This window comes from Panthera leo, chromosome F3, assembly GCF_018350215.1.
Source record: "Panthera leo isolate Ple1 chromosome F3, P.leo_Ple1_pat1.1, whole genome shotgun sequence".
In the NCBI taxonomy this organism is placed as follows: Eukaryota; Metazoa; Chordata; class Mammalia; order Carnivora; family Felidae; genus Panthera; species Panthera leo.
In genome coordinates, this window is record NC_056696.1 from 48934464 (window position 1) to 48947959 (window position 13496).

Sequence of the window (13496 nt, forward strand, 5' to 3'; positions counted from 1 at the left end):
CTAGAACAATGCTGTTAAAAATCAGCCCATGATTTTTCTGATGATACCAGAAAGTTTGCATGGATGCCTGGGTGGCTCAGTCGATTAAGCACCTGACTCTTGATTTCAGTTCAGGTCATGGTCTCATGGTTCATGGGATTGACTCCAGTGTCTGGCTCTGTGCTGACAGTGCAAAGCCTGCTTAGGATTCTCTTTCTTTCCCTCTCTCTTTGTCCCTCCTCTGTCCCTCCCCCCACCACATGTGCTGTCTCTCTCTCAAAATAAATAAATAAACATAAAAAAGGTACCTTGTATCAAGTCTTAACTGTGCATGAGGCAATCAGACAAAAAATAAAATACAAATCACCCAAAGAAAAATTAAAAATCACTTTCTTGGTTGATTTTTGAAAAGCATGATACCTTGTTTTCATATCTATAACTGTATAAAGAATTGAATTAGCATTAAGATCAGTGACAAAACATTTTAATTCTTTCTATTCCATTATCATTCTAAAATAAGAAAATATGTCTATGTGTAATTTGATGACAGAAAGAATATTCAATAATTAGCAAGAACACTTAATGGTAAAATAAACATTAACTGTACAAAAGAAGAAATTAAAAATATTTATTACTATAGGTAATCCATGATTTTTATATTTTACATTTCAACTAATATAACATTTGCCAAAGCCAAATGTATGACATCTTTAATTATATAGGCATTTACATGCAGCACACATTGAAAATTAAATATTTCCCTAAAGTAGAGACATATATTTATTAGCATAATCTTATTTTGAATAAGATAGAATTAAATGATTCAATGAGACTGGAAATAAGAACATGATCAATGGGGAACACTTTCTTTCTATGAGCCAATGTAGCAGATGCATGAGTCTCCAGGGCCTTTGACTCCTTGCTTTTTTACCTCCTCTCATTTCTAACTTTCATCCCAATCCTAAAAGTCTAAGCATGAAACCTAACTACAGCTGGGGTAAACTTCCTCTGGGCGTCATTCAAACCACTGACTGCCACTATTTTAATAGCAGGTTACTTATGTTAGCAGGTAAGAAGATGCTCCTAGTCTCAACCTGGAGCTATGTATGACCTGGTCATGTTTCTGTGACCACCAGAAATGTGCTCCACTTATTGGGTAAGCCCATGTTCATTTAGGAATGAGCCCACATGTGGATCCTATTCTCAGTTATCAATATGGGTTATGTTGAACTTGGAAGTTCTATAGATGTGAATGTGTCTTCCCCAAAGTTCCCGTTTCTGGTTTATAACTAGAGGTGATACAATGCTTATTCATGAGCCAGTGTTAGTAACACAAGAGCAAATGATTGTCTTCTCCTATTGTAGAACCAGATCACTTCTACACTCTCTATGACTGAAAGAGAAAGAAAGAGTCTTCATCAGTATGGAAACTGTGTTCTGAATATATGGATATCTGAGCAATAAATTGTTTAATCTAGAAAAATAATCCAAAGTAGATATTGGGTCTAACCATTGACAATTTTGCAAAAGCTTAACTTTAATTCAACTTTACAGTCTCATAAAATATTATTACTTATTTACTTCTTTTTAATTAAGTAATGTTTTGGGGATTATGAATGGAATGAAGTCAAATGGAAGGTTTTACAGGATAAATTGGCAGATATAGTATGTGTTGTTAGAATGTAAATTTTGATTTACATTTTAAAAATCCATTGACATGGTGTATTTTATTTTAAAAGATGTACCCACTTGTAAAAAGTAAATATTCTATATCTTAAAAGCAGATTACAAATTTGCCATCAAAATGAACAAAATTAATTTTCTTTATAACCAAATGGCAACATCTGACTTTACATCCTGGAACTCAGCACAGGTGAATGAGCGTGATCGTCTTCTAAGATTTGTTGGTCTCTGAGGTCTTCCTTCTATCAAGTCTAAATAGATGTCAGATTTCAGAAAACGTGTGTAACTGTCTTGTTCCATAAGCTGATACACTCTGCTTTGTGCAGCATCAAAGCTGTGTAGGGTGGGTTGGGTGATGCTCTTAGTAATAACTTCTTTGGTGTGAAAATCAAGGTTAACCTAGATGATAATAATAACAAAAAAGCATGAATATGGTCAATCTACTTAAGTAAACACCTTTGAAAAACAAAGTGCAGGACTGATCCAGTGTTGGAGTGGGCATAATGTACTTGAATGCTTGGGTGATTTTCTTTGTTATGGGTCTAGGGATCCAATGATTTACTCTGGGTTGGCATTTCATCAGGGTCTTCTCTTCCTATGCTCCTGGTCCTTCTCACTTCTGCTAATTTAAGATAACGAAACATAGTAAATATCATAAAGACCATCAGGGTAACTCATTTTCAAAGTGGAAACTAAGCTTCACAGAAATCAAATTATTTTGAGTGAGGGCAGTGAGTTTGGGGCATATCTAGGATTTCAATGTGGGGCTTTTTTTTTTAAATCACCATGCTCTTTTCATTTTATTATGATGCTTTCTTACAAACAAATGTGTGCTGAAAATGGAGATCTTATAAAGATATAAAATCTTTCAATGGTTTTATGAAACTACTACTGCTATATCTGATTCTGGTAGAGGTGTTTTCAGGTAAGGGTCCTTCCTTTTCCCTCATAGGTAGCACCATAAAACTAGCTGTTTTTAAAAATCCATGTATAAGGTTGGCCATGGGAAAAACAGAATAATGCACTGAAACACAGAACCAACTGAAACATGCTGAAACAAGAAAAACAATCATCATTCCATGTGAAATGATATCCACATAGACGATGCTACCTCATGGACAATAGTAATTTATAGTAAAACAGAACTCTTACCAGTGATAGACTACCAGTTCTACTCCTTTAGTGAAGAAACACTATTTTTTGAACACACAGAAATATAGAAACTCTAAATTACTTTTGAGGGTAGTCAGGTAATATTGGCTAGTTTTATAGCTATTGTTTTAGTGGTTGTATCACACAGTTATCTCACACTGAGCTTGTGGTCAAAGAAAATCAAAATTGTTTTTTTTACTTGAACCATTGCCAAATTAGGTTTCCCTCAACTATTTATTATGAAATTTTCTTTAGTCTAACTTAAAGTGGAGGAATAATTATTTTGGGGCAATCAAAACTTTGCACTGGTAGATGAGTTCACACTAAAATGGCACATTATACAAACTTTTTAATTTCTCTTGCCTTCCTCACTTATAGAAATCATTAGTTTTGATGAGACATTGCTTATATTTAGGTTATTAATATGGATAAGTGAATGAATCTAAATGCTGCAAATAATTGCATTGACTCTTAGTCTAGAATAAAAATAACCCCAAGGAATGACTTCAATTATAATTTTATTTCCATGGCAAAGTCTTACAGTGAATTTTGTTTGTATGTAGAAATTTACATTAATACCCATTTTTACTTCAGTGAAATATTGACCTTTTGGTGGAATGTATGAGGATATCAATTTGATCAAGGCAGACTTTCTCAAAAAATTTTTCAAACAGTTTTAAATTTTTATGATCATCTTTACTATACCTCTTGTGGAGCATCATTCTGTATAAATTTCTCATATATTGCTTTTGCTTTAAGGATAATTTGTTGAGGGTCTTCGCTTTTTTTGAAATCTTCACAGGCTATCCAAAATTCAATGTTTTCCTCACTGAATTCAGTTTTAAGAAATCTGGTAAAAGTCTCTAGTCCATCTACCAAGAAAAGAAGTGATATATTTTAACTATAAAATATTAATTAAATGCTGAGAAATTATATTACATAATATTATTTTTTACTCCAAATATTTATTTAAATTCCAGTTAGTTAACATGCAGTGTCATATTGTTTCTGGTGTGCAATTTAGTTATTCATCACTTATATATAAGACTTAGTGCTCATCACAACAAGTGCCCTCCTGAATATCCATCACCTATGGAACCCATCCCCTGCCCAACTCCCCTCCAGTAATGTACTACTTGATATTAAAGTACAATTGCAAATGTTAACAGAATAACTACCTCTTCCCTCCAGTGCAATGAAGTAACACACATCTTGAAGAATATAATGAGGGACATCATGTAAATAAGCTGTAGTCTTCACAATTATAAAAGGTAAGTATCATTCCTGTTGAAATGAGGCTGGTATCACACTTAGATCTGAGTAAGAGTGACAAATCCCTATTCAGGACCTTGCTTGGGTTTCTTTCAGATCTCTCAGCACCTCTCTCAGGGGTGTGGGCGTTATTCTACAGAGCCAAGAAACCATTCTATCTGGAGTTCATCCCCCCAATTCTAGACTATGCTTTTGTATACAGGACCCTGGAATTCCCTATCTAAAAGCTCTGTGTTACCAGGGTTTGCATGGTCTTCTTCCCTAAATTCATCCACTAAAGGCACACTGACTCAATGGTATGTATATCATTAGGACAGGACTTGGATCTGCAGGCTGGGGTGTCCAAAAAAATGTACAAAAAGAACTTTCACAGTGTGGAACCAAACCATGAGTGGAAAGAGAAGAAAGGCAGTCCATGTTGACAGAGTAGAACTGTAAAAAGTCTGAGAATTTTAAATTTAAACTTAATGGTTACACAGTATATTTGTCTAAATAGAAGGATGAAATATATACATTTTTGACAGTTTGTTAGCTTGATTTATAGCTCTTAAGCATTTAGACATTTAGTATGGGAGTCTCCATTTTTACTTTTTTCCTGAGCTCCTTCAATGTTAGTCATTGGTATCAAGCCTTTTAGAAGACAACCCGGTTTCAAGTTCATATTCAGCCAGTTACTATGTGGTCCTGAGTGAAATACTTTTCTTTCATTGCCTCATTTTCTCAATATTTAAAATTAAGATAATGATGATACCTACCAGATAGGGCTGTTTAGAGAATTAAAAGCATTGATTTCAGGTGAAGATGGAGAAGGAGGACCCTAAGCTCATTTTGCTCCATAAATAGCAACCACATCAGTGTAAATAACCAAGAGAATGACCTCATGACTGGCAGAACAGACACTCCACAGCTAAATGTAGAGAATGTAGGGAAGAGGACACATTGAAGTAGGTAGGAAGGAAAGAGACATAGTTAGGAGTCAAATGGATCCATACGATTGTAGGAGGAAGGGATGCTGAAGGTCCTGAAAGGGGAGAGAAATGGAGCCTCATGTCAGGCACCCCAGGCTCAGCCATAATAGTATAACACACATAACACACATAGGAGACACCCCTAATGCTCCAGATTCTGCTGAACAGGGGACATCGCACTATAGGGAACCACAAGACTTCTTCATAAGGCCATTACTTTCAAGAGCAGATCTAGCTGACTTTCCTAACACATAGAAAGATATACATAGAGCTAGACAAAATGAGGAGACAGGGGCTATGTCCCAAATAAAAGAGCAGGACAAAATAGAAAAATAGACTTGGGGAACTCAGCAATACCATCAAGTATAATAACTTTTTCATTATACAGATCCCAGAAGAAAAAGAGAGAGAAAAGGGGGAAGAAATTTTATTTAAAGAAATAATAGCTGAAAAATTGCCAGTCTGGGGAAGAAAACAGAAACCCAGATCCAGGAAGCACAGAGAGACCCAACAAAATCAACCCAAGGAGGTCCACACCAAGACACATAGAAATTAAAATGGGAAGAAGTAGAGATAAAAAGAGAATTTTAGAAGCATCAAAAAAAAAAAAGGAAAACAGTTACATACAAGGGAAACTCTAAAAGTCTATCAGTTGATTTTTCAGCAGAAACTTTGGAGGTCAGAATGCAGTGACATGATATATTCAAAGTGCTAAAAGAAAAAAAAAAAAAACAAAAAAAACCCAAAAACCTGCAACCAGGAATACTCCATGCAGGAAGGCTAGTATTCAGAATAGAAGAATAGATAAAGAGATTTCCAAACAAACAAAATTTAAAGGAATTCATGACCACTAAACCATCCCTAAAAGAAATGCTAAAAGGAACTCTATGAAAGGAAAGGAAAACCATAAGTAGAAGTAAGAAAAGTAGAAAGCACGAAAACAGTAAAAGTAAGTATATCTATAAAAAATAGGTCAAGGGATTAAGAAAATAAAAGGATGTAAATTATGACACAAAATACAAGTATATCACTAAAGTAAGTCAGCAAACCATGAGAGAAGTAAACAAGAGAGGAGAGAATTAAAAGTGTTAAAACATGCAAGGTGCTTAGATCAGTGACTGGCACATAGTATGTATACTGTACGGGTTTCAGTGGTGGTGGTGATGATAATGGTCTTGATGACTATTATTTATTTAAGGTTCAGTCAGGTTAAGTTTTCATAGCTAGAATGTGGCAGGCTTAGAATTCCTCTCTAAGACAAACTGACTTTAAAACTAGTGCTCATTCAACTTTTTATGATATTCTACTTTTTAAATTTTTTTTTAGATTATATATTTATTTATTTTGAGAAAGAGTGCTCTGCACTGTCAGCAGAGAGCCTGATGTGGGGCTCGAACCACAAACTGTGAGATCATGAACTGAGCTGAAATCAAGAGTTGGATGCTTAACTGACTGAGCCATCCAGGTTTCCCTGATAGTCTACATTTTTTGGCCTATATACATTTTAAAAAATGAAACTTCTTTATTTTAGAAAATTATAAATTCACATGTTGTTGTAGGAGAACAGAGGTCCCATGTACTCTTTATCCAGTGTTCACCAAGGTAACATCTTCCAAAACTATACAGTTGTTGTTGAACAATGCAAGGGTTAGGGGTGCCATGCAATCAAAAATCCACTTGTAAGTTTTAACTTCTCAAAAACTATCCTGCAAATAGTTTACTGTTGACCAGAAGCCTTACAGCTAATATAACCTGTTGATTAACACACATTTTGTATGTATGTGTATCACATACTGTATTCTTACAATAAAGTATGCTAGAGAAAAGAAACTATTATTAAGAAAATCATAAGGAAGAGAAAAAATGCATTTATAGTATTGCACTGTATTGATTGAAAAAATCCAAGAGTAAGTACACCTATGCATTTCAAACCCATGTTGTTCAAGGGTCAAGTGTAATACAGTAAGTATCACAAGTAAGATAATAATATGCCACCATTTGTTTAACTATTTGCCCATTGAAAAACATAAAGAGGCTGGTTTTTTTAAACGTATTTTACTTATTAGAATTATTTTACCCATGGATTATTATAACAACCTTCTAATTAGTGACCCTGGCTCCAGGATTCCCTTATTTCTTCCCACAACCTCTTAGTTCATTATCCACAGTCTGGTTAGTATTATCTTGCTAGTATAGACCTTATCATGTCTCTTCACTGTTTAAAATTTTCCAGGTGCCCTTCATCTCTTTCCACTCTCTTTTTCACATTTTAAGATCCAAGAACTTAGAACATTGTGCTACAGTTGCTTGCTTGCTTTTATATCTCATGCTACTTTTTAAGATTCATGAGATGAAGACCTTTGTCTAATTTGCCACCAAATGTCCAACATGAAGAAAACATTCAATAATTACTTACTGAAATAAATGATCTATAAATAATTAAATACATGAGAAAAAATTTCATTAAAAATAAAAAAAGTTTTGGAAAATGTTTTGTGTTCTTCATAAAACATCAATTCTATAATAATTAGGAAAGAAATTGTTAAAGCCAGTACATATAAAAAGGCGATAAACAAAGAAACAAAACAAAAAATCTTGTCATATTATAAATATGGATACATAAGGTATTAAATTAATAATATATTCATTTAAAAGTCAAAACTTATCTTAGCCTAATGTTATTAAATATTTAATTAATGTTCTAATTTCAAGCTTGTCAAGCAGAATTTTTATTATAATTTTACTTGTTTGAGCAAACAGAAAGGGAGAGAAATGGCAACTGATTAATTTTATTTCTGAATCTCTATTAGTAAGTTGGAGGTTGGCCTCATGAGTTTTGCCAAGGTGAGCCTTCTACTGAGAATTGGGTCCATGGTGTGTTAACAAAATGACAACATCAATATTCACAACCTTCAAGGTTAGAGTTTGTGGTAAATGCCATCCTATGTAATTTCAGACAAGCTGAAATATTTTTCTGGGGGTACATTGCTCCCTTTTGGATATCACTGTGGGCTATTCAAGCATATTCCTAATTCTATTTTGTATTCCTAACTTTGGTCAACTATCTTATTAAATAAGTTTGTTTTCATCCCAAATTCTCCAGTGAGCAACACATTAATTTATTTAAAACATATTTATTGGGGCTCCTGGATGGCTCAGTCGGTTAAGCAGCCGACTTCGGGTCAGGTCATGATCTCGCGGTCTGAGTTAGAGCCCCGTGTCGGGCTCTGTGCTGACAGTTCAGAGCCTGGAGACTGTTTCAAATTCTGTGTCTCCCTCTCTCTGACCCTCCCCCATTCATGTTCTGTCTCTCTCTGTCTCAAAAATAAATAAACGTTAAAAAAAATTTTTTTAAATAAATAAAAAATGTAAAACATATTTATTGAGTGCTAATTATATCCCAGACACTGTTCTCAATACTGAAGAATCTAGCTAAACAAAGTTGACAAAGTTCTTGATTTAATCTACAGAGCCCCATGTTAATTAGAAGACATATTTACTATTAAACTATAAATAAGAGGGTCATGACAGAGTAGCAGGAACCAAATTTGCCCTCTGACCATACATAACCATAAAACTTGACCCAGTATCAAGGCAGGAGTTTTCAAGCATAATACAACTGGTAATAGGAACTGGAAACAGTGAGAGAAAAGAAACATATGAAGTGAGCCCTTTCTGTCTCTCTTTCTCTCTGTGTTCCTCTCCCACCCTCTCTCTTTCTCTCTCTCAAAATAAATAAATGAAATTAAAAAAAAAAAGAAACTGACCATGAAGTATCCAAAATATTGGAAGTAGCATGCAAGGACAGTAAAAAATCTATTATTAATTTGTTGAAGAACATAATAGTTAAGGCATAATGAGTAAATAAATGCAAAAAACTCAGCATAGAAACTGAAACTACGGAATCAAATGGAAATTCTAGATCTGAATCTTGAAAATATCTGGGGTAAAAAGTTATTGAATGGGCATGACAACAAATTAAAGAAGAAAGGGCGAGTAAACTAGAACAGAGTTGAATAGAAATTATTTAATCTAAGGAAAAGGAAAGGAGGAAAAGAAAAATGACCACACAAAATTATGGGACAACCGGGAAATAAGATGTAACCTATAGATTCCATTTATATCAATGATGACATTACATTTAAATGGACTAAACATTCTGATTAAGAGTCAGAGATTGTCAGATTTTATTAAAAATTAAAATGACTATATATTGGCTATAAGAGACACATGCTAAAAATAAAATACCAGGAAGGTAGTATAAAAAGATGAAAATGATTCACAAGGTGTTTTGCATAAGAAATCTGTATAAAAACAATTTGATATGGCTCTCTCTCAGTAGAGAGGGAGGGAAGGAGAAAACAAAACAAAACAAAACAATACAAAACAAAACAAAACAATACAAAACAAAAACCCAAAAACACAATTTGATGTGGCCTGACACAGTGACTTCAAAATAGCATCTTTCCATTTCGTAATTGTAAAGTGGTCAACTGTTACTAGTAAATAACAATCCTTCATATACATGATCTTAATTGTAGACCTTTAACATATGAAGAGCTTTAATAAATGAAGCAAACTGGAAGAACTGAAAGAAGTAAAAAAATTATAATATAATTGTAGATTTTAATTGTATTCATGTATAAATTTATAGAACATGTAGACAGAATATTGATAAAGTAACGTAAAACATTATCAACCAAATTGACCTAATTGCTAATTATAAAACACTTATAAAATTCAAGAGAACAAGAAAAGATTATCCAAGACAGACCACATGCTAGATAGGGTATAAGATAAATCTAAACAAACTTCAAAAGACTGATACCTTACAGAGTATCTCCTTTGCCCACAAGGGTTTTAATAAAAAATTATAACTAGTAACATAGCTATAAAAGTCTCTATATATTTGAAAATAAAATACACACATAAATTCATAGGTCAATATGGAATTACATGAGAAATTAGGATATATTTACAATTGTATTATAATGAAAATATGGCACATCAAAATTTGTGGGGTAGAGTTTAAACAATATTTAGAGGAAAATTCATTACATGTAAAGCTGTACTAATAAAAAAAGGGTATGAAAATCAAGATTTAAGTTTCTACTTTAAGAAGCTTGAAAATAAGAACAATTTAAAACCACAGTAAGTAGAAAGGAAAAATAATTAAAAACAGAGCAGAAATCTATATGAAGGAAAAAAAAACATAGAGAAAATTAACAAAAGCCAAAAGTTGGTTCCTTGAAAACGTTAATAAAATAGAACCCTTAGTAAGCCTGCTTCATAGTAGGAAGCAAATCAGGGATATTACCACATATCTGGCAGATAGTAAAAAGACAGTAAATATTATGAACAACTTCACACCAATAAATGTAACTTAAATAAAATGAGAAAATCATTAAAAAAAGAAAACCTACCCAAAATGACGCTGAGGAAGTGAAAAATCTGATTGCCCTAATCCAATTAATAAACAGATTTTATAATAAAAATATTCTCTCTTCTCCCCAAAAATTTTGGGCCCAGACTTGGTGAATTTTATTAAACATTTAAGAAAAAGTGTTCTAGTGGTACCTGGGTGGCTCAGTTGGTTGAGCATCTGACTCTATTTTGGCTCTGGTAGTGATCCCAAGGTCATGGGATGGGGCCCTGAGTCAGGCTCTGAGCTAAGAGTGGAGCCTGCTTAAGATTCTGTCTCTCTCTGTCTCTTTCTCTCTGCTCCAACCTGTGCTCACATGTGTGCACTCTCTCTCTCTTTCTCTCTCTCTCTCTCCCTAAAAAAAGAAAGTATTCTAAAACAGTGGAGGGATGAATACTTTCCCCCTCATTTTAAGAAGCTAGGATAACTCTCATAAAAAAACCTGCCTCCTCCAAAATAAATAAAATAAATATTAAGAAAGAAAGCAAAAAGAAAATTACAGACCTAGATCCCTCATGATCACAGATGCAAAGATTCTGAAAAAATATTAAAGACTTAAATTTAGTAATATATTAAAAGAAGCAAGCATTCTAGCATTATGGTGAAAAAATACTGTGAAATAAAGTGATAGCTTTTTTTTCCCCTCGATTCATTTTCACCTATATTAATTTCTTATACTCACTTCTGTCTAGCACTATTCCTTACGGTCAGTGATGGTGTCTAATATAAAAAGTTCTGAGGCACCTGGGTGGCTCAGTTGGATAAGCAGGTCACGATATCATGGTCTGTGGATTTGAGGCACACGTTGGGCTCTGTGCTGGCAGCTCAGAGCCTGGAGCCTGCTTCAGATTCTGTGTCTCTCTCTCACAGCCCCCCCCCCCCCCCCACGGGCACACACACTGTGTGTGTGTCTCTCTCTCAAAAATAAATAAATATTAAAAATTTTTTTAATTAAAAAAAAAGTTCCATATTGAGTGAAGCAAGAATAATGAATCTATTGGTAGAATGAAGGCAGTTAAGAGATCTGGCATTTGTGACATGTTTAGAGGTTCTGAGGGCTAAGTGCTGCTTATATGCACTACCACATTTACCATTTAACTTTTACAACAGTTGCTTGGAATATGTCTTATATTCATTTTCATAGATGAGGAAACTGAGTTTCAAATAAGTTCAATTTCCCCAGATCTCATTTTCAAACAACAAAACAAAACAAATTGTAGAAGTGTATCTGTCTCAGGAAGGTAACACTTCCTATGGTAGGCAGAGCAACAGCCCTCCACAGATGTCCATGCCCTAATCCCCAAAACCTGTGAATGCATTACCTTACCTGGAAAAAGTGAGTGTGGTTAAGGACCATGAGATGGGGAGAGTATCCTGGATTACCCAGATGGATAATCAAGTCCAATCTAAGCACATAAATCCTTAAAAGCAGAAAAAGGCAGAAGAGTGGGTCAGAGAGATACAACACAAGAAGGACTGTTAATGACCTTGAAAATGAAAGAAGATGGTCATGAGCCAAAAAATGTGGTGGCTTCTAGAAGGTGGGAATGGCCATCAGTTTACAGCCAGCAAGAGAATGGAGACTTTGGTCCAAAACTACAAATAACTAAATTCTGCTAAAACCCTGAATAGCAGGAAAGGGTTTCTCCCCTAGACCCTCCAGAAGGGACAGCAGCCTATTCACACCTTGACTTTTTTTTTCAATGAGACCCATACCATACTTCTGACCTACAAAGTTATAAGAGAGATTTGTGTTGTTTGAAGCCACTAAAGTTATAGTAATTTGTTACAGTAGCAATGGGAAACTAATACAATCCTCAAATGATGCTTTACATTTCACCATTTATTTCTCCTATATATAGAACTTGTCCTCTTTGTCATGAAGCATCATTTTTTTTTAATGTTGTAAGCAATTAAAACATATATTTGAAATACAGGAACAGAAAATGACAACCTACAAGTATTTCCAAAATATTGACTATGGCATCACTCCAACCACAACCATGACAAAAGAATCATGTCTCTACCCACTGCTCCTGCCGCTGGCGTTTTTACTGAGATAAAGAGGGAGATTCTGCCATTTTTCTTTCTCAGTAAATTAACACTGAGCAGATGTTGATGGTTAACTGTTCGTGGAAAAACGAGGAAGACAAGCAAAGATCGGGCTTACAAGATTTGAGAAGGTATCAGTTAAGACTGACAAGCAACTCAGAACTTGTCTACAGTCACTAGATGCTGGTAAGATAATTCCTGGTTAAACAGAACTTTCTTAAAAAGCTCTTAGTGCTAAGCAGTTCCTGAGTGAGTCAACAAATTCTTATCACTGAGAATAGCAAGAATGATCAATATAGGTGATATTTAACCACTTTCCTAATTTCTTTAGCTCACTTTGTGTTTCATTTTCAAGATTTATTTCTCATGTTGAGCGGTGTGCTTTTCTCAGAAGGTGCAAGGGAAATATGAATGGGTAATGATTCTCTGAAGCATTTTGATACACAGAAGCTTTTCCTCAAATACCTAAAATGTATACGTTTCAGACTAAAAATAAAATTCCTGCTATCATGGGGCGCCTGGGTGGCTCAGTCTGTTAAGCCGCCGACTTTGGCTCAGGTCATGATCTCGCGGTCCGTGGGTTGGAGTCCCGCGTTGGGCTCTGTGCTGACAGCTCAGAGCCCGGAGCCTGTTTCGGATTCTGTGTCTCCCTCTCTCTGACCCTCCCCCGTTCATGCTCTGTCTCTCCCTGTCTCAAAAATAAATAAAACGTTAAAAAAATTAAAAAAAAATCCTGCTATCTTACAATGAGACAATAATCTGTTCCAGGTTAAACCTAGTTTAGAAAGAGGAAATAAATTATAAGCTTTATTGGGTTTGTGAATAAAGTTACATTGACCCAAGTGAAGGAAAAAACTTTTCAGATTTCAATTTATTCTATCCACATGACATGTATAAGCATGGTTGATCAATTTTTAAATGCCAAATTATTCCTAAAGTGAGTTAATAAATGTCATAATTTTGGGAGA

The 13496-nt window shown here is 34.4% G+C and overlaps 1 protein-coding gene across 2 annotated transcripts in view; it reads right to left on the minus strand.

Moving 5' to 3' along the window:
• Positions 1-606: 606 nt before the first annotated feature.
• Positions 607-13496, minus strand: part of RGS18 (regulator of G protein signaling 18) — a 42727-nt gene continuing 29837 nt past the window's right edge. For both annotated transcript variants that reach the window (XM_042924912.1, XM_042924911.1), the window contains 2 exons: positions 3520-3686; positions 607-2061 (listed from right to left, as the gene is read on the minus strand). In XM_042924912.1, coding sequence (XP_042780846.1) covers positions 1804-2061; positions 3520-3686 — 425 coding nt within the window. In that variant the 3' untranslated portion in view covers positions 607-1803. The remainder of the gene's footprint in view (positions 2062-3519; positions 3687-13496) is intronic.